Source organism: Heterocephalus glaber, unplaced genomic scaffold, assembly GCF_053883595.1.
Source record: "Heterocephalus glaber isolate CG9 unplaced genomic scaffold, H.glaber_assembly_v1.0 deba00001561, whole genome shotgun sequence".
Classification (NCBI taxonomy): domain Eukaryota; kingdom Metazoa; phylum Chordata; class Mammalia; order Rodentia; family Bathyergidae; genus Heterocephalus; species Heterocephalus glaber.
In genome coordinates this window covers 13,241,734-13,267,369 of record NW_028258349.1, presented here as the reverse complement: position 1 = coordinate 13,267,369, position 25,636 = coordinate 13,241,734, and the positions used below count along the sequence as shown (strand labels likewise).

Here is a 25,636-nt window from a genome sequence, read left to right as displayed (position 1 = left end):
AACGGAGAGCCTAGGGAGCAAGATACAACCTTTTCGGTGACCTGCCTCTTTCAACCAGACCCCACCTCCTAATAGCAAGTCAGCAGTAGCCCCTGTGATCCAGTCACCTTCCAAAAGCCAGACCCCTGAGCACGTGAGAATTTTAGGGGGGTCATAATTGATCTAAACCATAACAATACACATGGCTGCACTGCATGGTTAGCCAAAACTTCAGGATCATTGATTCTTAAAATCAGACAGTCAGCATTCCTCATTGCTATGGCCAATGACCCACTGAAAACAAAATTGAGAACAAAAGACTTTGAGATATAGCCATGGTATACACATTAAAGTAAAATTTGACCTAGATTTCAGTTTTCTTAAGTTTCTTTTTAAGATATCATATATGAGTAAACCCACTGGGATAATAGTATATACTTCAGAGAAAACACTAATCATCTGGAAAGAACAACAAAAAAAGAAGTTTTGCAACAAGTAAAGTATAAACATTCCAAGGTAAATTCTAAAATAGAATGTCTGTAAGCGTAATCACCAAGGGAATGGAGTTCCCTAAGCCCTGGAAGTTGCTGTCCAGGTATAAAAAGAAATTTAAACTGCCACTGTGTGCAAGTACCACTTGGCTTTTCCCTTAATGGTGTACTTTTGCCTTGCACTGTTTTGTTTTTTTCTTTGCAATTTGTTTTTGTCTTTACTTTCACAAGGCTTTTGTATGTCTTGACAATTCATTGAGAACATAAGGACCAAGAAATCCTCCCACCAACATGCTAACACTAGTGGCTGAGATTATAGGCATGTACCAACATTAGAACAGGAATCCACAATCATAGTGACAAACTAACACACCCATCTGAAGATCAAATAGAAGGAGAGATATAAGGCTACTATATTAGAATAACAGAACTGGCTTTATATATTAGATGTCCATGTCTTATGTTTTAACCACAGAATGAATTGTTTTTCAAGCATACTGAAAAACTCTCTACAAAGTAGGCCAGGAAAAAAATTATAAACCTATCAACCTAGTTTTACATCAGCCATATTCTCAAGCTCCATAAAATGAAAATAGAAATCAACAACAAGCAGACAATAAAATGTTCCTAATGCATGGAGAGTGAAATATACAAGATTGATCTTTGGTTTAAGGGGAGTGTAATGAGGAATAATGTAAGTATTTAGAATTAAAAGAAAGAGAACCAGGCATGGTGGCATACTCTAGGAGGCTGAGGCAGGAGGATAGAAAGTTCAAGCCTGTGTGGGCAACTTAGGGAGTCTCTGTCTCAAAATTTAAAAAAATTTTTTTTAAGTGGTGGAGATGTAGCTCAGTGTGAAGACCCTGGATTCAGTCCATAGAACCACTCCAAAAGAGAAAATACTAATAAAAATAAAAGCTCTAAGGTATAGGTCAAAGTGTCACCCAGAAAAAAATGTATAACCTAATATGTACTTTTTAGGAAACTAAGAGTGAAACAAATTAACTAAGCTTTTAATCCAATCACATTATACTAAATCCAATTAAATGTTCCCTACAAAAGTGGAAAGAACAAATTAATAAACAGATATTAATACATTTTTAAAAGTCAAGATAATAAACTCATGAGCTGATTTTATGTAGGGTGAAATAGAAATTTTTGAGAAAGATACAAAAACAACATCTAGGAAGAAAAGAAGACATTACCACATATAGAAAATTTTGAAGCATGGTGTGGTGGCACACACCTGTATCCCAGCATTCTAGGAGGGTAAAGCAGGAGGATTCCAAGGTCAAGTCCAGCCTGGGCAATTTAGTGAGACCCTGCCTCAGAATACTCTGGATATTTTATGTAAATGTAATCCTACAATCTGTACTGTGGCTCACCCACAGTGAAAGGCAAAACTAGAGATTTTGTCAGTTAGCCGGAACATTTCTGGAGTGGGTTACAACGCCCCAAAGAGTCCAAGACACGGGTGCGCTCTTCACCGCGGGCAGGCGCAGTGCAGAATGTTATTAAGGCCAACTTTCTTTCATATATTCTGGCGCCTCACATTTTCCGGTTCTAGACTACATTTCCCAGAAATCTTTGCGACAGGACTCAGTTTGACGACCTCTTCTTGTGACTTCTCGAGGCTGGCAGGTACCATGCAGGAAGCTTGTCTTCAGTACGTCGACCCGGTGTCGTGTGGGAGCTTCACTCCGAAGCTGCATCTGGATCTTGAAGACTCAAGGAGGCAGTTCCGAGTGCAGAGCAGAGATGTCTTCCTGGACTGTGGAGTAGCTGTCAGGAATCCGAGAATGAGGCGCCATCTTCCCCGTGCCGTTAGACCGCAGACTACATTTCCCAGAGTGTCGCGAGAACAGGGCGGCCCCTTTATTTGCCTGCGGGACCCTCGCCCTCGGGGGAAGTGAAGTGCGCGGAGAGCGGCGCAGGTCCCGGCGGCTGAGTTAGGCTCCTCAGGTGCGTCCTCGGGCGTCTTAAAGGAGGGCTCTGGAAGGTCCGCCGCGTCAGGCCTATGGGAGTTGGTCGGGCTCAGGGAGCGGTTGCGAGATGTGGGCTTCTCTGTGTGGTTGTGACCTTATGTGACTGGGGTGCAAAGTGTGTGCGAGCGTGATTTTATGTTCCCCTCGTGGGTGTGTCATTGTAGCTGTGTGCAGGCGTGACTGCACATTCTTGTGTAGAAGTGTGGTTGTAACAGTGAGACTGTACATGTAGATGTCATTCTGTCTCTGGTTAGACTCTGATTGTGTGTGACCCTATAACAGTGTGACATTGTGTGTGTTTGGAAGAGTGGAAAAATCAGTGAGCATGCACCTGTGACTGTTATTCTGAGGTGTGTGTGTGTGTAATTGTAAAATGTTAGTAGTGCTAGGTGTACTGGGTGTCTGTGACTGTGAGGATGTATGAGTGTGATTATGGCACTGTGTGCAGTTGGAAGGTGCATGTACTTGTGCCAGGGTTACAGTCTTTATGTCTTAGTGACAGTTGTGTCGCTTTGAGTGTATGATTGTGTGTAGTGATCAGTAGAACTGGAAGGAACTGTAACTGTGTGTGTATGTGTGTAATGAATGTGGTATTGCAGCTATCTGTAGCACGGTATGGCTTTGTGTAGTTCTATGAATGGTCTGTAAACATGTGGGTGTGACTATCCTCATGATGCATGTGGGACTATACGCAACACATGTAGTGCTGTTGTTTGAATGAGGTGTACCTGTGAGGGTATATGGAAGTCCCTATTGTGGGTGAGTGACCACAATTCATATATACTGGTATGGAGTACCTGTGACTGCCCTTGTAATTCCACAGCTCTCTGTTCTAAGAGACTCAGGTGAGGCCAGAACAGATTCTAGTCTTGGGCAATTCAAACTTCACCTCTCCTCTGACATCAGGAATGCTCGCTCTCAGACCTCCCTGCATCTATCTTTCTCTCCATGGATGTTAGGTATTGGTCCAGAGTGAACTCTCCTTTGGTCAGTCTAGGCCACAAAAAAAGGCTTGGGATCTCATGGGATTCCTTTCTTCTTCCTCAGTTCTGCCCTCCCAGAGGTACCGAGAAAAAGAAAAGAGGGTTGGCTGTTGACTAAGCTAATATAAGGTACACTGGGGTTTCCTTTTTGCTTTTCCTGGATGGTCTTACTGAAAGTAGACTCATAAAGTGAGCTTGTTCTTAAAATTTTCTATTCAAGAAAATGATGGGACATAGTGGGTTGGTCATATTGATTCTAATATTCTCCCTGACTTCCTTCTGGATAATATTCACATATTAATTTAGAAAATAGGTATGTTTCCCCCTGTATACTAAGATTTTGCTTCTTTTAATCACATCTAAAACAGTTATTTTTAAATAATTTGGAAAATAGGAAGTTGGAGCAAAAATAAGCTACTACATACAGCTTTAATTGATACTGACAGTTTTCCAAAGTAGTTGCATTGGTTGACACCCCCAACTGCAATATATGACAATAGACAGCAGGACAAGAAATTGTCCTAGAGATAAAGACGAACAGTTCATAATAGAAACGTCAGTTTACCATTAAGATGTAACAGTTCCAAACCAAGAGTGGTGGACCATGCTTGTAATCCTAGGTACTTGGGAGACTGAGATAAAGATCACAAATTTTAGCTCTGACAGGGCAACACTGTCTTAAAATAAAAAAATTAAAAAGGGCCAGGGATATAGGTGAGTGTGGGCAAGGCACTGAGTTTAATCCACAGTGCCTCCAGAAAAAAAAAACAAAACCAACAATGTACATACATACATATGTGTGTATTTTAATTGTATATGCCTTCATAAAATGGCTTCAGATATATTTGATAGAACAAAAAGAAGTAGCAGAGAAATAAACATAATGGAGAATTTTTAGCACTTTTCTCAATAGCTGGTAATCAATATAAATCAGTAAAACCAGCTGGGCATGGTGGCATACACCTGTAATCCCGGCACTCAGGAGGCTGAGGCAGGAGGATCACCAGGAGTTCGAGGCCAGCCTGGGGAACATTGTGAGTTCAGGGCCAGCCTGAACTACAAAGGGAGACCCTGCCTCAAAAAACAAAAACAACAACAATAAACTCAGTAAAATCATGCAGGATTTGAACATTGTTATCCCAGGGCGATCAATCCTTCTACTGCATAGAAAGAGGGGTGGTGAGGACTAAAGAGAAAAAAGACAGTAGAGACTGGCACACTCGCATGGCTGTAGAGTGCAGGAGTTAGAAATGATGGTGGGAGATTAAGAAAAGATAAAGAAAGATACAAAACAAAGAAAAAGAAAAGGTGGGGCCAGCTGGGGCTCTAACTCCTGATTGGAGAAAAGACCCCAGGCAAATGCAGCACTTGTATTTATAGTGGTAGAGATAAGGGAAGTGCAGGGGGTGGTAAAAGGGGCTGGTCTGTAACCAGAGCCAGGAAACTAGCTAAGGTCTGCAGGACCTCATGCTTGATGGTTTTCTGGCTTATTGGCAAGGAGGAAGACAGTCCTCAGCCAGACCTTGTTCCACCACTCTCTCTTGTCACCTGTCCTCCTCCTTCGGGGTCCTGCCTTGTCCCTGGGAGGAAGTGAACAAGATGCGTGTTCCTTGTTCCGTGCTACCAGCAGGAGGAGGCGAGTTAGGCCTGGCCATAGTGATCTACAGAGCAATGCTCTCAGCAAGAGACTTGCATAATTTCAAAGTATATGGGGGGCCAGGAGGTCAGTGCTGCAGAGTGAGCAAAGACCAAGACTCTCTGAGCTAGTCACTATTTATTGGGTGGACACAATAATTGGAGGGAGCATCAGGTGACGTAGGTCAAAGTACATGAGGAGCTGATGAAGATCTTAAGTCACGAGGTTCTTCTGTTGAGGAGGACTGTATGGAGAGCATTCTTACAATGGTGGGTGGGATGAGTTAAGTTTGACAAGGAATTGGTCCCTCCCCAGGTGAAACTTCTGTTTTTTTGTATTACTACTTGGTTCTCAAAGCACCAAGATGTCTTCAGCTGATGCAGTCTTGCTGTTGAGCACCATAGCGTCACAGAACCCTTGTGGCCTCAGCTGTGACCAGAGGCAAAATGGAGTTAACATTTCCACATGCCATAGCAAAGTGACATTGAGCCTTAGACAGCTATAGTCATACTTTAATTATGAAGTGCCCCAAAATTTATGTAGAAATGCTCCCAACAAATTTTGATTGACAAACTTGATCTGATTGATATTTATAAAACAATACATCTTACAACTATAAAATATACATGGTTTTCTAATGTATGTAGAACATCCTAATTGATCATATGAGGAACCAAAAGGGAGTCCCAATACATTTCAGTGGATTAAAATAATACTATAATTTTTCTGACCACAGCTAGAAATCAGTAATATCTTACCGAAGGTAATTATAAATATCTCAATGTTTGGGATTTAAGTAATGTATTTATTTATAAACGGTGAATCAAAGAACAACTTACAATGTAAATTTAAAACATTTTAAACTGAATTATGATGAAACTATAACAATAAATTGTGGGATACTGCTAAAGTTGAAGCCGAGGAAAATATATAGCTATAAATGGATATATTAGAAAAGATAAATGTTGAAAAATTAGCTATGTATGTATTTGTGTTTTGGTGCTGGGGATTGAACCCAGGACCTTGCATATGTTAGGCAGGCACTCTACTACTGCACTACACCCTTGGCCTTAATTATCTATGTATTAATCTGAAGGAGGAAAGGAAAAATATAGCAAATAAAGCCCATAGAAGCAACAGGTAGGAAATAATAAGAGCTCAAATGTATTTTTATTTTATTATTTAAGGTATACAACATATGTATATTTATATAAATATATATAATACGTATTTAAGGTATACAATGTATTTTGATACACATAGTGAATATATTTTGAAATTCAAAATGAATTTGCAAGAGAGAAAATAACAAAGCCAAAAGTTTATTTTTTGGAATTAATAAAATTAAACCTCTAGAAAAACTTAAAAAAAATTATGTGATAAGACACAAATTACCAATAACAGATATGAGGGAAAAAAAGAAAACAACCACCGACTAGCTTTAAGACTAAGCTTGCAATTACTTAATTCATAGTTGGTAGGTGGGACTTGACTGTAAAGAGTAAAGTCATTACATCCTGAGCCACTGATCATTATGCTGAGTCCCTTTTTATATTTCATCAGATATGTAAATTTCTGATATTTTGCTCTTATTTTTAATAGTTTTATTTTACTATTTTTGTGTTTTTTCTGTTTTGTTTTGTTTTTTGAGATATAGTCTCACTATGTAGTACAGGCTGGCCTTAAACTCACTGTGTAGCCCAGGGTGGCTTCAAACTCATGGCAATCCTCCTGCCTCTGCCTCCCAAGTGCTGGGATTATAGGCATGTGCCACTATACCTGGCTATTTTACTTTTAATTGTGGTTTAAAACATAACATAAAATCAACCATCTTAATCAGTGTAAAGCTTCTGGGTTCAGTCTCCAGTAACACACACACACACACACACACACACACACACACACACGGGACAAGGATCAGTGGCTCTCTCAGAGAAGGCATAGAAGCTTTGACTCTCCCATACATTCCCTGAGCATCTCTTCATCTATATCCTTTGTGATATGCTTTAAATAAACTGGTAAAAGCAAGACTGAACATCATAAAGATGTAAGAGCTCCTTAAATTTATCTGATTACTCCTTCCTTCTTCTGTTTTTCTTTTCATTTTTCTTTTAGTACTGGAGATTGAACCCAGGGCTTTGCCCATGCTAAGCAGACACTTTATCCCTGAGCTACACCCCCTTAATCTGCTCTTTTTATGTGGTCTTTTTTTTTTTTTGGTACCAGGGATTGAACTCTGGTCCTTGCGCCTCTCTTTATGTAGTCTTAAGAAAATACCAGTATTTTTTTAATGATTGGAAGTTCATATGGAAGAGTAAGTGAAGTACCAGAAAGCTTTTGAAAAATATGGGTAATGAGAGGTCTTTTATTAATATATAATAAATACTATATAATAAATATAGTATGATACTGGCAAAAGAATAAATAGATGGATCACATCTTTAACCATAAGTAGACCCAAATATGCATCATCTATGATAATGATAGATTTAAATCAGTAAGAAAAATATATTCTCTCATCTATTTTAAGACCCATCCCACTCCCCCATGTCACCATATCTGAAGTTAAGTTTGCATAGTTGTTTTTTTCTTCTCTTTTTCTTAGTGGTATATAATGGTACTTTTTAAAAAAAAATACTGGGCACTGAACAAATGAAAACATTAAAATTTGTGTATGGTGTATGGGAAGCTGAACAATTTTCTTGCGTTTACAAAGCAAGAAGACTTCAATGAGGAAGTCTTTAGTCCTCTAGTCTGAGTAGCCTGTTTCTGGCCAAAGGACACCATTTGAGTAAGTCTGGCTTATGGTCCTGGGGACTATAGAGGAGGAATCTGGTCAGGTCAGGTCATAGCAGCTTCTTGCATTAAGAGCAATCACTTCCCTAAGAGTGGGGCAAAGTCTGGCCTGAATACCTTGGGTGAAGCAGGAACTTGACTTCTTTGGGTGATGGAGAATAAGTCTGGGTCTTCTCCTTCCCTTGGATCCAGCTACCAGGGTCTTCTGTCTTGCTGCAGTTAAAGCGTGGATTTTCTAGGGTTGAGAAGATAGTAGTGTTTACACTGTTTTTTTCTTTTCAGGAGAACAGTCCCGATGAGGACTGATTTTCTTCTGCAGTACCAAAAGCCATGGCTGAGGTGAGTTGATGTTTTTTCTTACCTTCCTGATATTTGGTTCCTTTAAAAAAAGAAAAAAAAAAAAAGAAGATATGTGAACTGGGTGTGGTGGTACATGCCTGAAATCCCAGCTACTTGGGAAACTAAAGTAGGAGGATACTGAGTTCAAGGTTATCCTAGGCAATAGAAGGAGACCCTCAAAAGCAAAACAATAGAAATGAAAATCTTGTGAACATTTGTTTTCCTTATCCTGACATTTTTGGCTAATAGGGTCCCTCTTCAAGTTCCTGGTCTCCATTTCCTCTCATGCTAGCTACATAATCCTATACCATCCCTCAGGGCCCCTCCTTTTTTCAACAAGCATTAATATTTTCATTCAGTAAATAACTGAGCATCTCTTTTCTCAGTCCTCTCCCGGGGAATGATGAAGAAGAAATGTATTGACTTAGGGAAGCAAGAGTAGATTTATGGAATGAACTTGTCCTCTCTGCACTGTGATTGAATGAGGTGGAGGTGTGAGTTGCTTAGCTGGGAACAAAAATGCTGTCTACAGACTAGCATTCTCCAAGAATGAAAGATGGTGTTAGTAGCTCCAAATGTTGGATTGTTGAAATATCTCCTGTTTTATATGGTTTTGGGAATCATGGTGTCAGTGGATGATACAGGTCTCTGAGACTCTGTTAGAACATTTGTGTTAGATTTCTGATACTTTAACAAATGCCTGGATAATCAAATTATAAATAGAAAAGGTTTATTTTGGCTCACAGTTTTAGCTTCAGTCCAGAGTTAGTAGGCCCTGTTACTTTTGGGAGTATAGTGAAGCAGCACATTATGGCAGGAACCATGTGGTAGAGGAAATCTGTTTACCTCATGGCAGGGAAGCAAAAGAGAAGAGCAAGAAAGAGCTGAGATCCACACATTTCCCATGAGGGCATCTCTCAATGACTGGAAGGCCTCCCACTAGGACTCACTTTTTTTTTTTTTTTTTTTGTGGTACCAGGGATTGAACTCAGGGTCTTGCACTTGCGAGGCACGCATGGTGGCACTTAGCTAAATCCCCAGCCCTACAACCCACTTCTTTAAAAGTTTCCCAGTAGACTGGGCATGGTGATAGATGCCTTAATCCCAGTGCTTTGGGCAGCTGAGGCAGTGTGGGCAATATAGTGACTTGAAAGACCTCATCTCAAAATAAAAATAAATAAAAGGCTGAGAATGTAGCTCAGTGTGAAGATCCTGGGTTCAATCTCCAGTACTGCATAAAAGAAGGAGAGGGAGAGAGGCAGGGGGGAGGGGCAGGGGGGACAGGTGGGAGAAGGGGGACAGGTGGGAGAAGGCAGACAAGGGAGAGAGGAAGGGAGTCAGTGGGGAGGGAGAAAAAGACAAGGGAGTGGGAGCCAGAGACAGAGAGACAGAGATAGGAAAAGAGGGTGGGAGGAAAGAAAGGAAAGAAAAGAAAAAGTTTCCCAGTAGCACCAAGCTGGGGACTAAGCCTTAATTTTAACACAGGCCTTTGGGGGGACATTTAAATTCCAAACTATAACAACATCATGAGACAAATCCAAATTGGAGTTGACTAGAAAGTAGGGGTTACGACAGATTTCTGTGTGAATCATCAGTTTTCTTTATCTCAGGAACAAAGATAGGGATGATGGATAATTACAGTGAGTTTGGCCAGTGCACAAGTAGTTGAGACTGTACTGTCAGAGCTCAGAAGAACCTTATAATTCTTGTATAGTAATACCTGTATTGTAGCAAATTCTGTCATTAGAACAGTAATTTGTATTAATAGGAAATAATTCTTGTATCAGTAGGTCACAAGGAGTGAATTAGAGGTTCTGAGAAGCTTAAATTGCATGCTCTTTCAGAAATACTGCTATTTTAAAATGTATTTGTCAACTTTTACATGTTAAAAATTCAAGGAATGTTAAAAGAGTAGGTCCCTGACCACCACTACTTTGTCTATTCTGTAAAGGCAGACACTCATTTCTTTTAGCTGATTCCAGTGGAATTTATTCCATATTTCTAATTAATATTCCTATATTGCTGTTTCTTAGCCAAGCAGTTTTAGACATTTCCTAGTTATTTCCTTGCAGGGTACATGTAGATTCAGATTTGCTATATCATACACTCTGTGTTTCCTTTCCACATAATAGAGTTCTGTCACAATTCTGTTAAAGCAGAGCTATCTACACGTGTGTTGGGATCTCATAGATGATTTATTGCAACTATTCTCTACCATCTCTCTTTTTAAAAATTTTATTATGGAAGAGTTTAGACATACAAAAATAAAGTAGGTTTATGATCCACTACATACTTACCACCAACTGTGATAACTATCAACTTAGACTTAATTTTATTTCACCTCTTCTACTACTCCATATATATTTCCCTGCCTTTACTCCCCAATTCTGGGTTATTTTAAAGTATGTAAAGAAAAATTTGTATGTACCTTTAAAAGATAAAGATTATCTTTTGAAAACATATGCATTAAAGCCATTTATATCTAGTCATGTTCCAATTTTCAGAATTGATTCTTGTTTGTTTGTTTGTTTGTTTTTTGTTACCAGGGGTTGAACTCAGGACCTTGCACTTGCAAGGCAGGCATGGTTAGCCACTGAGCTAAATCCCTGGTCTCAGAATTGATTTTGAAGCACTTATTTGAATTATAATTCAGATCACGACTTTTCAGTGCAATTGATTTTTACGTCTCTTGAGTCTCTAATTTTGTAGAAACTCTTTCCATCTCTTCTATGCAGTTGTTTTGTTGGAAAAGAAGTGAATGTCATTTTCCACTCTCTTGAATTTTGCTTATTGCATCTCTGTGATCTCGTTTAAGTGTTTCCTGAAAATTGGTAATTAAATGTAAAAGCTTGATCAGATTCAGTTGGAATTTTTAAAAGAATATTTCATAGGTCAACGTTATATAATTCTATCAGGAGTCACATTATACCTAGTTCTATTTCTTTTTGAGATTTAGCAGCCATTGATAATTATTGTTGGATTATTGCAAACTGATACTTTCATTTTGTCATTCTTTTTGTCTGTTGATTTTGTTTGTTTTCTTTTTTGAGACAAGGTCTTATTAGGTAGTCCAGGGTAACCTTGAACTCACCGTGTAGCCCAGACTGGCCTCAAACTTGCAACAATCCTCCTGCCCTGGCCTCCGAAGTGCTGGGATCACAGGCATGCACCACCACACTCTGGCCTCATTCTTTTTTCATAGATTATGTGAACGTTCTATCTATAAAGGAAAACTGTTCATCATTAGCTCCTTGGTTAGCCTGAAGGATAGTATGTGTAGGAAAGAATGATTCTTTCCAATTTTTACCAGTTTTCAAAATAATGAGTTGGCTTCTTTGAGTCCTCTAAAAGTAATTAATATTTTTCACTATTACTGTAAACTTACTGATTAAACATTTTTAATGGGATCAGTCCATTACAGTTATTATCCTTATAATTTGATGAACATGTTATATACCACTTTGGGCCAAGGGAAATGTCTTCAAATTAGTGCCTGAGTCTTTTCAATATGATCCTAATAGTTTTTTATATTTTTTGCTTTTTAGTATAGTAACAAAGTATTCAGACTCATCCTGAGCATTTCTGGCTTAATTCTAAGATTAGTTCTTTCCCCAAAGAGCTTTGATTTCTTTTATTTGAAAATGGTACTTGAAAACTATAATGGGGTGCTCTGTGCTGCTGGATTAGTCATTGTTTCTAGGTTAATTCAGTGGACAGAGTTAGGAATTTGTTTAGTATAAAATTACTCTTGCACCTTATTACTCTTGCACCTATTTCTGACATCGAAAGATAATAGTGGTTCTCAAAAACAAAACAAAACAAAACAAAAAAACCAAAGATAGTGGTTTTCAATGACACCAATATAAGCACTCATTTGCTTTACCCCATAATACAAGCACAATAGTATCATTTTGGAAATAGTGTCTTTTTGGGCATGTGTGTGAGTTGGAGTTTCACTGTACTTCCCAGGCTGATCTAGAGCTCATGAGCTCAAGCAGTCTTCCTACCCCAGCCTCCCAAGTAGCTGAGACACAAGCACATGCCACCACTCCCAGCTATAAGTACAATAGCTTCTGAGGTATTTGTTTTATTACACACTAATACATATGTTTATTGTTTCAGGGATCAGTGATGTTCAGTGATGTGTCCGTAGACTTCTCTCAAGAGGAGTGGGAGTGCCTGGAGTCTACTCAGAGGGACTTATACAGAGATGTGATGTTGGAGAACTACAGAAACCTCATCTCCCTGGGTAAGGACATCTATACCAGTAATTCATTTTTCTCCTCTAGAATGTCTGCTTCTAGTTGAATTTCTGCTCCTTATTCTCAGATAAATGGATTCTCTTAGAATGAAAAGGAAGCATGAAAAATGGGCAACTCTAATGTTCTATGGCTGAAGCTTCATCTTCGTCTTCTTCAGCTATTTCTGTAGTGGAATTTCATCCTTGATCACCAAGAGATGGGATCTGATTTCCTCACATCATAACCATGTTCCATATCTTTTCTCATGAGCAGGACTTTGCATTCCTAAGCCTCAAGTGATCTCCTTATTGGAACAAGGGAAAGAGCCCTGGATGGTTGGCAGAGAGCTTACAAGAGGCCTGTGTTTAGGTAAGTGGAAGTCACTGGACAGAGCAGTGATTAAAGATAATAACTCAAAAAAAAAAAGATAATAACTCAGCTCATCAGTAAGGAAAAATACCTTTTTTTTTCCAGTACCAGGGATTGAACTCAGGACCTTGTGCTTGCCAGGCAGGCACTGTGCCACTGAGTTACATCCCCAGCCTGAAACAACACCTTTGAGATGGATAAAGCATCCTGTTTTATCTCTCCCCTCACTACTCTTTCTTCTACTCTTGTCCTTACCACTTCTTAATTTCTCTTTTTATCCATATTTTAGATTTAGTTCCTTGGTAGTATTTCTTCCTCTTTATATTTAAACTTACATACGTGTTTTCTTTTACCAAATAATACAACTGTGTGTGAGTACACACATGTGAGTACCCACACCTACTGCCCAAATACAGGTCTTCACTCTAGCTGCCTGGCGGTGACTTGTTTTATCAGTTTGTCTTGAATTTTTTTTCTATTGAACATTTTTTATTAATTTGTGTAAGGGAGTCTACCAGGTGCTACAGCTTACTAATTATGTCAGCTTTAAGAATGCATTGTCTAAGACTTTGTTTTATTTACAAAGTCTTCGTAAATAGGGAAGGGTGGAGGGGGTGAAGGGAGGGAAGGGGAATGGAGAAAAAATTAAGAACAAAGATACATCATGTAAAGGTACAAGATCCCAATGATGAATGTAACTGTATTGTATACCTAAAATGTACCAATAAAGTTAATGGAAAAAAAATTCTGTGAATCAGTGAAGCTTAGGTATCATTACACCATCCTGCACATCTTGTCTTTGTTCTGTTCATTGATAATCTAAATGTGAAAATAAGCTCTTTATTCAATCACTAAGAATATATATATATTTTTAACAATGTAACATATCCACAAACGTGAATATCACTGATACAATGGTACATCTATAATTAAAAACATATGTATGCATAAACATAGTTAATGATTAATTTTTCATGTTGTTAGTGATGTTCTGTAAAAAGCGAATGTCCAGAGTTTATGGGCTGGATGGCTTATACTTCTCTGTTTATTTTCAGCAAAAAAACCAAAACCAAAACCAAAACCAGAAAAATCCCCCCTTTTTAATAACAGATTTTTGTTTCTAGGTAAATCATCAATGTTTTACCATTAGTTGGAAAATGTATTTGTATTTGAAGTTGATACTGTGTAATAGCTGTGATGCTGTATCTCTACTTCTGTCCCAGTTAAAGACAGATGTGTCTATGGAGTTCAGGCTTTTTGTGCTTGTAATTATACCAGTGGACACCAGGCTTGTCTGTATGAGAAGGATGTATGTATAAATCGAGGCCAAAAGTGATCACTGGCCTGGTATCAAGAGTGGAACATTAAAAAGATAAAACTTTTCAAAAACAATGAAAAATTACATGCCACAAATACTATGAGAGAATTCTCAAGTGCTATATTCATGAAAAAGAAGGCAATCCAGTGATTTGATTTGGAAAATAATTCATTTCTTTACAGAGTAAATGTTCTGAAGATATGTTGTAAAAAAGAATGCATTGTCTAAAAGTAGTATTAAAGTATATCCACAAGGAACTTCCACAAGGAAGAATATAGAAAAAGAGAAGCCATTTAGGGGACATAGATGAAAGTCAGAAACTAAATATGTAGAAATAGATTTAAATATAAACTGAAATTGTTGGTTGTGTTGGAGGCAAAAAAAAACCCCACCCCACTCTGTGCCTATACTGAAAAGGGAGTTGGCAGAGAAGAGAATATTTAGGCTGATGTAGGAAAACTGAAAAGGAACTTGTTGAGTATGACTATATACCAAGTATTGATCCAGTTGTTAGGATTAGAGATTTATGAAAACATTCAAAACTCTGCACTTCTGGAGCCTGCGTTATAGAGGGTGAGAGAGAAAATGTCTTAGGCCATTTTGTGTTATTAAACACAATACTTCACACTAGGTAGTTTATAAAAAAAAAAAAAATTTCTCATGGTTCCAGAGGCTGGGAAGTCCAAGATTAAGGTGCCAACATCTGGTAAAGGCCTTCTTACTGTGTCCTCATATGGCAAAAGAGTCATAGGGAGCCATTTCCCTTGGTTAGGCCTCTTTATAAGGATACCTAATTCTATTCATGAGAGAAACACCTAACCTGTTAAAGGCCCCATCTCTTAATACTGTTACCTTGGCTATACCTGAATTTTGAAGGAGACACATTCAAATCATGTGTGTGTGTTTGTGTGGTTTAATTATACAATTATAATTAACATATATTAATAATATATAATCCAATATATAATATACTATAGTTATATAGTGAAAGAGAAGTTAGGAAACCTCAATCAGGGACTAAATATGTAGAAATAGATTTAATCCATATTAAAATAGTAGTTGGAGGGCTGGGGATCTAGCTCAGTGGTTCCACTGCCTGCCTCGCAAGCAGAAGGACCTGAGTTCAATCTCTGATACCAAAAAAAAAAGAAAATAGTAGTTGGAGCCCTGGAAGTGATTGGTCTTTTACTAAATACTTACATAAGTAATATATTTATATAGTATACATTGATATGTTATATTTGTATATTATTTGTATGTAAATTGACAGAGGTGCTAAGTGTTATGAAGTGAAGCTAGAGAAGTCCTCTCTTGATGAGGTGATGTTTTAATAGGGACCCAAGGAAGCGAGGGATCAAGTAGACATTCAGGCAAAGGGGACAAGAAGAACAAGGTGCCTAGGTTGGGAGTTTTTCAGCTCCTACCACTGTGGTTATTGCAGAATGAGCAAAGAGAGAATAAGCAGAGATCAGGAGAGGTATAGGAATATGTGTTTGCATGCTGGCTGCTTTTTGGACTTGGGGGTGTATTTGCAGGTGATTTTTGGTCTTGTGGGCCTTCACACAGGTTGAATTCTATTCTGAATGAGATGTACATTGGGTGGTTTGAGCAGAGAGATATGATCATGTTTTGTAAAAGATCTTTCTTGCTCAGAGGCTCCTAATTTTTGTCACATCCTAGTGTATGGGTGCTGCTGCTCTGCTGGATGAGCAGCTAACCAGGATGGTAAACTCACCAGTAATTAATTAAAGGGACAGAGTTTTTAAAAGGAAGATACTTGGGCTGGGGATTTAGCTCAGTGGTTCCGCCACCCGCCTTGCAAGTGCAAGGTCCCGAGTTCAATCCCTGGTACCAAATACATAAATAAGTAAATAAATAAATAAATAAATAAATAAAAGGAAGACACTTTATTTGTAAGGAGGAACAAGCAGAAGACAGAAAGCTAACCTGAAGTGGAAACGGGATGCTCCAGAAAGATAGATTCCCCTTGGGCCTTTGTCTCCAGCCTCTTTTATTAGGTGCCAGGGTCCCTTCCCCCCTCCTTGTAATTTGTCATAACCCAATTGGCTCTGTGGTCTGTCCCTGAATTAAACTGGGGCCCCTTGCCTACATTTGCATTTCTTTTAGTGGGCTCTGTGTAACTTCTTTCTGCCTGTTTGTCCTTGGCAGGGCCTTGTCTCTGGGGTGAGCAGCTGGTTGGGTAGGAAGAGCCTTATTCATGGTTAGCTTAGAGTTAGTAAGGGGATGTGTGTGTATATATCATAGTAATATAGTGACCCTCAGGTGAAAAAAATATATGCATAGGTGTGAATATATATTTTTATACACTGAATAAGACCCTTCACCAGTTAGGCAGCCCCTTTCCCCTCTGTCTCCCCTGTATTCTATTGGAGGTGGGGAGGGGTGGCTATCTTAGCTTCTTGGCTTCGTGCCTTGGCTTTGTGTTCTGCCTGTCAACCTCTGTCTATCTGCTTCTGTCTCTGTCTCTGACAGGTTCTAGTGCCACCTGTGCTATCTGGTGCTTTTTCACCTCTGTTTTCAGGGGAATTTCTCTAGTGGAACTTTAACTCCTTCTAGTCAGGATTAACTAGAAAACCTAATGAGGTCCTTATTCTATTCTTTCCCTGCCTACAGAACCTGCCCCTACAATTTTGTATTACTTTGACAGAATTTAGGGAATCTGTAAACTTGTATGAGAAGAAAAAAAAATTAATAACCTCTAATTGAAATTTTACATTTTTTCCTTTTGCAATATGTGCAACTTGCCATAGTTCCTGGATGGAAATTTCATGCTATCCACTTGTGGAGTCAGGCTGTGTCACTCTCCCAGCATCTCACCTGGAGAGCTCTATTGAGCTTTGGTGTTCAGAGGGGTTTTTTTTATATGTCTGATTGATTAAATCATTGGCAGCTCAATCTCCACCCTCTTTCCCCTTCCAAGGGTTGGAGCAGCTGAAAGTTCCAACCCTCTAATCACACATTTGGTCTTTCTGTTGACCAGTCTCCATCCTGAAGCTTTCTAAGGACCTACTATGAGTCACGCTCATTAACATAATAAATATAATGCTGTCATTCAGGAAATCCCAAGGGTGTTGAAGCTGTGTGCCAGGTAACAGGGACAAAGACCAAATTTACTTTTTCTATTTAGTTTTTAATTTTTTAATTAATTAATTTTTTTGGTGCCAGGGATTGAACTCAGGACCTTGCGCTTGTGAGGCAGGCACAATGCCACTGAGCTAAATCCCCAGCCCAATTTTTTTAGTTTTTTTGAGACAGAGTCTCATCATGTATCCCAGGCTGGCCTCAAATTTGCAGCAATCCTCCTGCCTCAGCCTCCTGAATGCTGAGGTTACAAGCATACCACCACTATTCAGTTTTCTGTTGACCGTGTCATGAAAAGTGGTTTAGTCAAAAAGACCAAAACCTGTGCCATCATTAGACTCCTCAGATTCTACTGTCATTGCTTCTTTTTTCTTCTTCTGAGCTGCACAGCAGTGGCAAGGGGGGCAGGACATCCTGCTGGTGCATCACTAGATGCTGAGCAGGTCCATCAGCCTCCACACTGTAGATGACGTTCCCACTGTTGATACTGGCCAGGGCTTTTGCAAACAAGCTAGGCTAGAAGGATTCAACATTTACACCAGATGATTAATAAGGGCACTGATTATCCTCCATGATGATCACCTCATTATCATATATGATGAGGACAGAGTATATGCAGGTGAGCTCAGAGATGGAAGCCGTGGTGTGGCTGCCAGGCACCATGGTGCTGGTCACCGGATGGTGAGAGCTTTACCCCATTGTGGCCTTAGCTCCCTCAGAGGAACTGTGCACCTTGGCTGCAGCTGAGAAATGGGGTCCAAATTTATTATGCCACAAAATACTCAAGAATCTTCCCCATATGCATTTTTTGGGAGATATTTAACAGAGGACAGAAATGTATTCACTTTTTGTTATACATAAAGTGTTGATATACTCTCTCTCTCTTAAACACACATACATGTATACTTATACACACACATATATACATATTTATTTACACACACATATATATGACTAATATGTTTTAATATGGAACATGGCCTGACAATTGTGTATATACCAACCTTTCCAGATGACTCATACCTGCATCTATATTTGACAATTGTTGTGGTAACTTATTTCCAAAGTCTCCTCCCTCTGCTTCCTGCATTGTCATGTTAATTTCTATGCATTTCTTGTCCATTTTTCAGACTAAACAGGTATCCTTGATAACTATATGTTATTTATCTACTAGGTATTATTATCACTTTAATTTTTCCATATCTATCATAAAAGTTTAACTTTTCAGAAATAGGAAGGAAAAAGTATTTATGACTTTCTTTTCTTTTCAGATCTGGAATCAATGTGTGAAAGCAAGTTATTATCTCTCAAGAAGGAAGTTTATGAAATAGAGTCATATCAGAAGGAGATAATGGGTCTTACAAAGCATGGCCTTGAATATTCCAGTTTTAGAGATCTGTTGGAATATAGAAACCACTTTACAAGACAATTGGGATACCAGAATGGGCATTTAAATCAAGAAATATTTACTCATGAATATATGCCCACATTTATTCAACAGACATTCCTTACTCTGCATCAAATAATTAATAATGAGAAACCCTATGAGTGTAAAAAATGTGGAAAGGCCTTTAGTCAGAGCTCACAATTTATTCAACATCAGAGAATTCATATTGGTGAAAAATCTTACGAATGTAAAGATTGTGGGAAATTTTTTAGTTGCGGTTCACATGTTACTCGACATCTAAAAATCCATACTGGTGAAAAACCCTTTGAATGTAAAGAATGTGGAAAGGCCTTCAGTTGTAGCTCATACCTTTCTCAACATCAAAGAATTCATACTGGTAAGAAACCATATGAGTGTAAAGAATGTGGGAAAGCCTTTAGTTATTGCTCAAATCTCATTGACCATCAACGCATTCACACCGGTGAAAAACCATACAAATGTAAAGTATGTGGGAAAGCCTTTACTAAAAGCTCACAACTCTTTCAACATGTGAGAATTCACACAGGTGAAAAACCCTATGAATGTAAGGATTGTGGCAAAGCCTTTACTCAGAGCTCAAAGCTAGTTCAGCATCAGAGAATCCATACTGGAGAGAAACCCTATGAATGTAAGGAATGTGGCAAAGCCTTTAGTAGTGGCTCAGCACTTACTAATCATCAGAGAATTCACACTGGTGAGAAACCCTATGATTGTAAAGAATGTGGGAAGGCTTTTACTCAGAGCTCACAACTTCGTCAACATCAAAGAATCCATGCTGGTGAGAAACCTTTTGAATGTCTCGAATGTGGGAAGGCCTTTACTCAGAACTCACAACTTTTTCAACATCAGAGAATCCATACAGATGAAAAACCATATGAATGTAATGAATGTGGAAAGGCCTTTAATAAATGCTCAAACCTTACTCGCCACTTGAGAATTCATACAGGGGAAAAGCCCTATAACTGTGAGGAATGTGGGAAGGCTTTTAGTAGTGGCTCAGATCTCATTCGCCATCAGGGAACTCATATTAATGAATAATAGAAATTATAGCTCTTGTCACCTTCTTAACATTTTAAAGAAAAATTGATATTTGATAGTTACCCTTTTCCACTATATTGTTTATTTTATATTTAATTTTGCAGTCCAAATGAATTTCATTTAGGTTATGAATTCAGAGTATAAATTGACATCCTCCAGTCTTGTATCAATGCAAATTATACAAAAATTATTTCCCCATTGTTTGGAGATGCATTATATTCTTGTTTATACAGTAGACTGTCAAGTTACAACTGGCCTAATATATGAACAACTTGGGTTAATTAGGTTAATGGAAGAGTCATCTGCCTCTTGTTATCTAAACCATGTACCCAGGTAAACATCAGATCTCAGCTATATTGACTTACATCCAGTTTGAGTTACAACAAGCCCTTGGGAACTGATTGAATTCCTAAATCAAGGGTCCACTGTATTTGCTTATGTTTTTAGGATGTTCTTCTCTTTTTCTGATCTATATATTTGTGCTTGTACCAGTATCACACTGTTTTGTGTGGCATTTGATAATTTTAAATTCTTTGTGGAATTATAATTTTGTTTATGAAGTCAGTATTAATCTTTTTTTCATTTCACTAGTTTTTCTTTTTATCAGTGAACATTGAAAATCAGAAACTAAAAGTAAAAATTAATTGTAATCATACTATCGACTATGCTCAGTTTCACAGAGCAAATTCTTCTAAACTCTGATTTTTAAGGAAATATATTTTGGTATGCATGCTGTACCTTTACCTGCTTTTATCATGCCAAAAGTCATGGTTGCCATTTCAACAAATACAAATTTTATTTTTAATACATGCTTAGTAACTTTAAAATGGCTGTTATTCATGTTATGGTTGCCTCTACATTTTTGTAATTATAAAAGTTGTCTTCATTAGTAAAACCCAAAATTTATCTCTGGATGCTTGGGGGTTTTTTCTTTTAAAACATTTATTTTAATTGCTGAAGTTATCCATATTTTCTCCTTACAAACTATTTTGTTCCTTTTCATTAACTCAAATCCTAAGGCCATGAGAAATGTAGTTACTGTTATGAAAGTGTTGTTTATTTTTCCATATATTTAAATTTTTTCTCATACATATTAGTGGTGTTTTATTTCTTATGTCTAAATATATACAGTCACATGTATGCATTGGTTTACTGTGAGAAATCAATGAATAAATGTAGGGTTCTTATACCTCTATCAGATAGTATATGTTTAATAAAAGTTTTTCTAGGGGCTGGGGATTTAACTTAGTGGTGCTGTCACCTGCCTTGAAAGCACAAGGTCCTGAGTTCAATCCCCAGTACCAAAAAAAAAAAAGTTTTTTTCTATTATTATTGATATAATTATCATAATTATCTTCATTATGATTTGTGGAAAAGATTTTAATCATGTTGCCTTCAATCAGAGTTCATAATGGAAAAAGAGAAATAGTTGTAGTAACTATAGGAAAGACTCTTTCCTCCAACACTGCTATTATTCAGGATGGAATTTAATAAGGAAAAAAGTATATATGGGTTGTGTTTATTCAGGCTTCATCTTTTATGCTGTACAAACAATACCAGTCAGAAATCTTAACGATAGAATGATGGATAATTGAAATCACAGCTGTCAAAACAGCAAGAAGAAGTGGGTGTGGTAGCGAACACCTGTAATCCCAGCAATCAGGAGGCTGAGGCAGGAGGGTCTTCATGAGTTCAAGGCCAGCCTGAACTACATAGTAAGACAGTGTCTCAAAACAACAAAAAAACACCACTACTACCACCACCACCACCACCAAAACAGCAGAAAAAAATAAGAACATTTTTCCTAATTTTTTTCAAAGAAGGAAAAAGCATACAGGTCACATTCTTTGGCCAGAATGGGGAAAACGGTAACAAGGGAGCCATCAAATATCTGAGTATCAATTTAATATTCCTTCTTAAGTGGGCCAAGGGAAAAAATCTCTGTATTCATATTCAAATGTGAATGAAACAGAATTAAAAAAAAAAACCAAAATAGCAGTGAAAGCTGTATTGTTAGCATATGTGGTGGTACTCATCTGTAATTTCAGCACTCTGGGAGGCTGGGGCAGGAGGATCATAAGTTTGAGTCTAGACTGGGCAATTTACCAAGACCTTGTCTCAAAAAAAGCTGGGGATGTAGCTCAGTGTGAAGGCTCTGCTCAGCCCCCAGTATTAAAAAAAAAACAAACCCAAAACTACATTACAGGTTTTAAAACCCAATATTCATGAAGATATTAAAATGTTACAAAAATACTGATAAAATCAATTTAGAATCTAAAGAAGTAAAACAAGCAAAAGTGAATTGTGGGAGGAGAAAGATATTAATTACAAAAAGCAGAAATAAGTACCTAAAACAAAATGTAGTTATTTGATGGAAAACAGAAAAAGACAAGCTTTAGTGATTTGGTGGTGAAATAAAAATGAATGACGTTGAGAATGAGAAATTGAAGTGAGTACATTGAAACTGAAAGAACTGTTACTTTTTGTTTGATAAAAATGTTGTGGAAACGGTGTAGATCATGTAACTTTATCAATATGCTAAAAGTCACTAACCTAAACACTTTCTTTTTTGAGACAGGGTCTCACTTTGTGCAGACTGGCCTTGAACTCAATATGTAGCCCAGGCTGGCCTTGAACTTACAGCAATTCTCCTGCCTCAGCCTCCCAAGTGCTGGGATTACAGGCATGTGCCACCACACTTGGTTTAAACTAAACACTTTAAAAGTATGACTATTATGGTGACTTGTAGCCAAGTAAAAAACTTAAAAAATGGTGTGCCTGTAGCCAGATATGGTGGCATATACCTGCACAAAGCAAGACCCTGCCTCAAAAATAAAGTGTTTAGGTTAGAGGTTTTTAGCATATAAAAAACTAGTCAGTTTGGGAAATTTGGCTTTCTCTCTAATCTTGATTCCTCAGAAGGCAAGATATAAAGGGCTTAACTTTTTCATAAGAATATAGAACTTTAACTTGAGTAACTCCATTTTTATTTTTGGCATAGTCTGTTGGGAGCTAGCACAGGAGCTCAGTCCAAAACAATGGCCTCCATTTGGCATAATAATGAATTTTCTTTTCCTTTAATCTTCACAAAAACAAAAGCAAAAGCAAAATACTCAGAAGTAACCTGATGTTAATTAGGTTTTTTTCTTTCTTCTCTCTCCCTGTCTTCCTTTTCAAGGAAAGTAACTCTGATATGACCATCTGATTTTCCTTTCTTGTTTACTTCAGCCTGTTCTTTTGTCTATAACCAACCTCCTCTTCTTGGTTCATTGGAATGTTTATTCTGATTTATAAAGTGTTGCCCAATTCTAGAATCAAAAATAAAGCCAACTGTAAATTATTTGTCCATTGACAATAGTAAGGAATAGTCATTGAGTGCTTCTGGTAGTGTCTTTTTCCTGATTTTGTCAAAAGAATATCAAATTAAAGATTGTTAATGTGCTAGTCATTTTTAGTTTCTTCAACAAGAACTACAACAGTTTAGCAGTTGCACAGCAGTATATATGATATATGTGTGTCCATACCTAGTTTTCTTTTGTGTGTGTAAAACCTGAAAGTTTTAGGGGTTTTTTTGTAGTTGTTGACCTTAAATGCTAATATAGCGGCTGGAATTATTACTCTGTTACAGTGCAAGCTCAGCATGTGTGAGGCCATAGGTTCACACACATGCACACACACACAAAATAATAATCTGAATATTTACATTATGACAAGGCTTTGGAGGTGCTTTGGTGGTGAGGTTTGGAAGTAATAGTTACTGGGAAATTGTGGTTATTTAGGAAGTCAGGAAAGGAAGAGATAAAAATCATTCACCATTCAACAACTTAGGGAAAGCTCCTAAGGCACTCTTTCTGGCTATTTAATGCCCAGAAGCTAAGTCCTCACCTTCTACCTATGGGTGCAGGCCAGTGGATACCAGTGAGGTTCATATAACTGATCAGATCTATTCATACCTTTCATCAGGGTTGGGGCTATGGGTACAAAATTTAAGGAGGCACCAGAAAACCCAAGATAAAAACAAAAAACCCCACCTCTGTTATTAAGATAAATAATATCTTTAAAATAAAAAATAATGCAAGAAATCCATGGTGAATGAAACTTAGAATTATGCCTCCTCAAAACTGGCTTTCTACATGCCAAAGACCAAAACTAGACCCATGTCTCTCACCATGCACTAAACTGAAATCAAAGTGGATCAAAGATACAAATATTGAAACAGAAACACTGAACTTGCTAGGAGAAAGAATAGGTAGAACACTTGAGGACGTAGGTGTAGGTCAAAACTTCGTGTATAAAACCCAGACTGCATGGGAAATATTGCAGAGAATCAACAACCAGGATTTCATCTTATTAAAAAGCTTTTGGACAGCAAAAGAAATCACTAACAGTATGAAAAAGTAGCCCACAGAATGGAAAATTGTAGCCTGTGGTTCCTCAGAACTAATATCTAGAACATACAAAGAACTGAAAAAAATCAGCCTCCCCGAATTTAAAGACCCAGTCCAAAAAATGAGCATCTGAGATGAATACACACTTCTCAGATGAAGAAGTAGAAATGGCAAATCAATACATGAAAAAATGTTCAACATCATCGGTCATTTGAGAGATCCAAATTAAAACAATGCTGAGATTCCATCTCACTCCAGAAAGAAGGTCTATTATCAAGAAACCAACAACAAATGCTGGTGGGGCTGTGGGGAAAAAAGAACCCTTCTCTCCTGTTGGTGGAAGTGTAGATTGGTGCAACTACTGTGGAAATCAGTGTGGAGATTCCTCAAAAAACTAGAATAGGGGCTGGGGATTTAGCTCAGTGGTTCTGCCACCTGCCTTCAAGCGCAAGGACCCGAGTTCGATTCCCTGGTACCAAAACAAAACAAAAATCCCCTAGAATTAGAGGTCCCATTTGACCCAGCTTTCTCCTTTCTATGTATCTTCCCAAAAGAATTAAAACCATCATTTCAGTGAAAATTATCTTCCAGAGTAGTTTACCCCCCTGGGATGGGGTTAATAACTTTACAATTATATATGTATGGTGCAGAATTTCATCCAAATGAAGTGTGCCAGGAGTGTGATAATTTAATCATATTTAAAGAAAAACAAAAAGACTAATGCACAAATTTGCTGCTGCTTAGATCACTGCAGCTTCTAGGACCCAGTTTCTTTTACTGATTTAAAAACAAAACAAAAAAATTAAAATAAAAAACAGTTGTGCCTGGAAAAAAAAAGAATTAAAACCATCATATCATATCGATATATACACACCCATGTTTACAGTGGCAGTTTGTAATAGCTAAATCTTGGAAACAACCCAAATGCCCATCACTCAATGAATGGATAAAAAATATGTAGTTTTAAAATATAATGGAATACTTTTCAGCCATAAAGAAGAATAAACTTGAGACATTTCTAGGTAAATGGATACACCTACAGGCCATACTCTTAAGTGAAATAAATCGAACACGTGTAAATATCACATTGTCTCTCTGGTGTGAGAAGCTGGAAGTATAAATAAGGACCAAAATATATAATATATAGAGTGAAATAGGAAGAAATTGTTCAAAATTATACCAAGCATGAGATATTTTAATAATCAAAATGTTTTATGCAAAAAAGCATCGTATTATTAGGAAATGAGCTGAGAGATAATTAGAAATTGAAAAATATATTCTTTTAAGATCATTATAGTGTATTTACCATTGTTATTCTTTTATTCTTTTTGTTATTAAAATTATTTTTCCATAGAACTGTTTTTATATTTCCTTTATTAATATCTACTTGTATTACATTAAAAATTTTTTTAAAAGACTTATGCCTTCTCTTTACCCTTATCCCTACCATCAACACACCCATTGGAAAGGATATTTCCTCCAAGCTTCATCTGTTTTCCAGCCTCCAATATAAACTTCCGAGGATCTTCACCGACACCATCATCA

General features: G+C 37.6%; 1 protein-coding gene and 1 pseudogene across 3 annotated transcripts; one reads left to right on the top strand and one right to left on the bottom strand.

Moving 5' to 3' along the window:
* Znf383 (zinc finger protein 383) lies at positions 1-23,070 on the top strand. 3 transcript variants are annotated; one of them, XM_087191290.1, is made up of 6 exons: positions 2,487-3,300; positions 3,503-3,567; positions 8,153-8,209; positions 12,332-12,458; positions 12,724-12,819; positions 18,511-23,070. In XM_087191290.1, exons 3-6 carry the CDS (start codon positions 8,201-8,203, stop codon positions 19,701-19,703), a joined length of 1,425 nt encoding a protein of 474 aa, XP_087047416.1. In that variant the 5' UTR covers positions 2,487-3,300; positions 3,503-3,567; positions 8,153-8,200; the 3' UTR covers positions 19,704-23,070. The 3 variants fall into 3 exon arrangements, with proteins under 3 accessions (XP_021095109.2, XP_087047417.1, XP_087047416.1); XM_021239450.2 differs by lacking the exons at positions 2,487-3,300; positions 3,503-3,567 and adding an exon at positions 1-2,432; XM_087191291.1 differs by lacking the exon at positions 3,503-3,567 and having other exon boundaries at positions 2,470-3,300.
* On the bottom strand, positions 17,428-17,902 carry LOC147824022 (large ribosomal subunit protein P1 pseudogene; annotated as a pseudogene).
* Positions 23,071-25,636: the final 2,566 nt, after the last annotated feature.

Excerpts from the sequence above, each read along its gene's own strand:
- Znf383 (XM_021239450.2), top strand. Across the intron at positions 12,459-12,723 it reads CAGAAACCTCATCTCCCTGG|GACTTTGCATTCCTAAGCCT; the intron begins GTAAGGACATCT and ends TCTCATGAGCAG. Across the intron at positions 12,820-18,510 it reads TACAAGAGGCCTGTGTTTAG|ATCTGGAATCAATGTGTGAA; the intron begins GTAAGTGGAAGT and ends TTTTCTTTTCAG.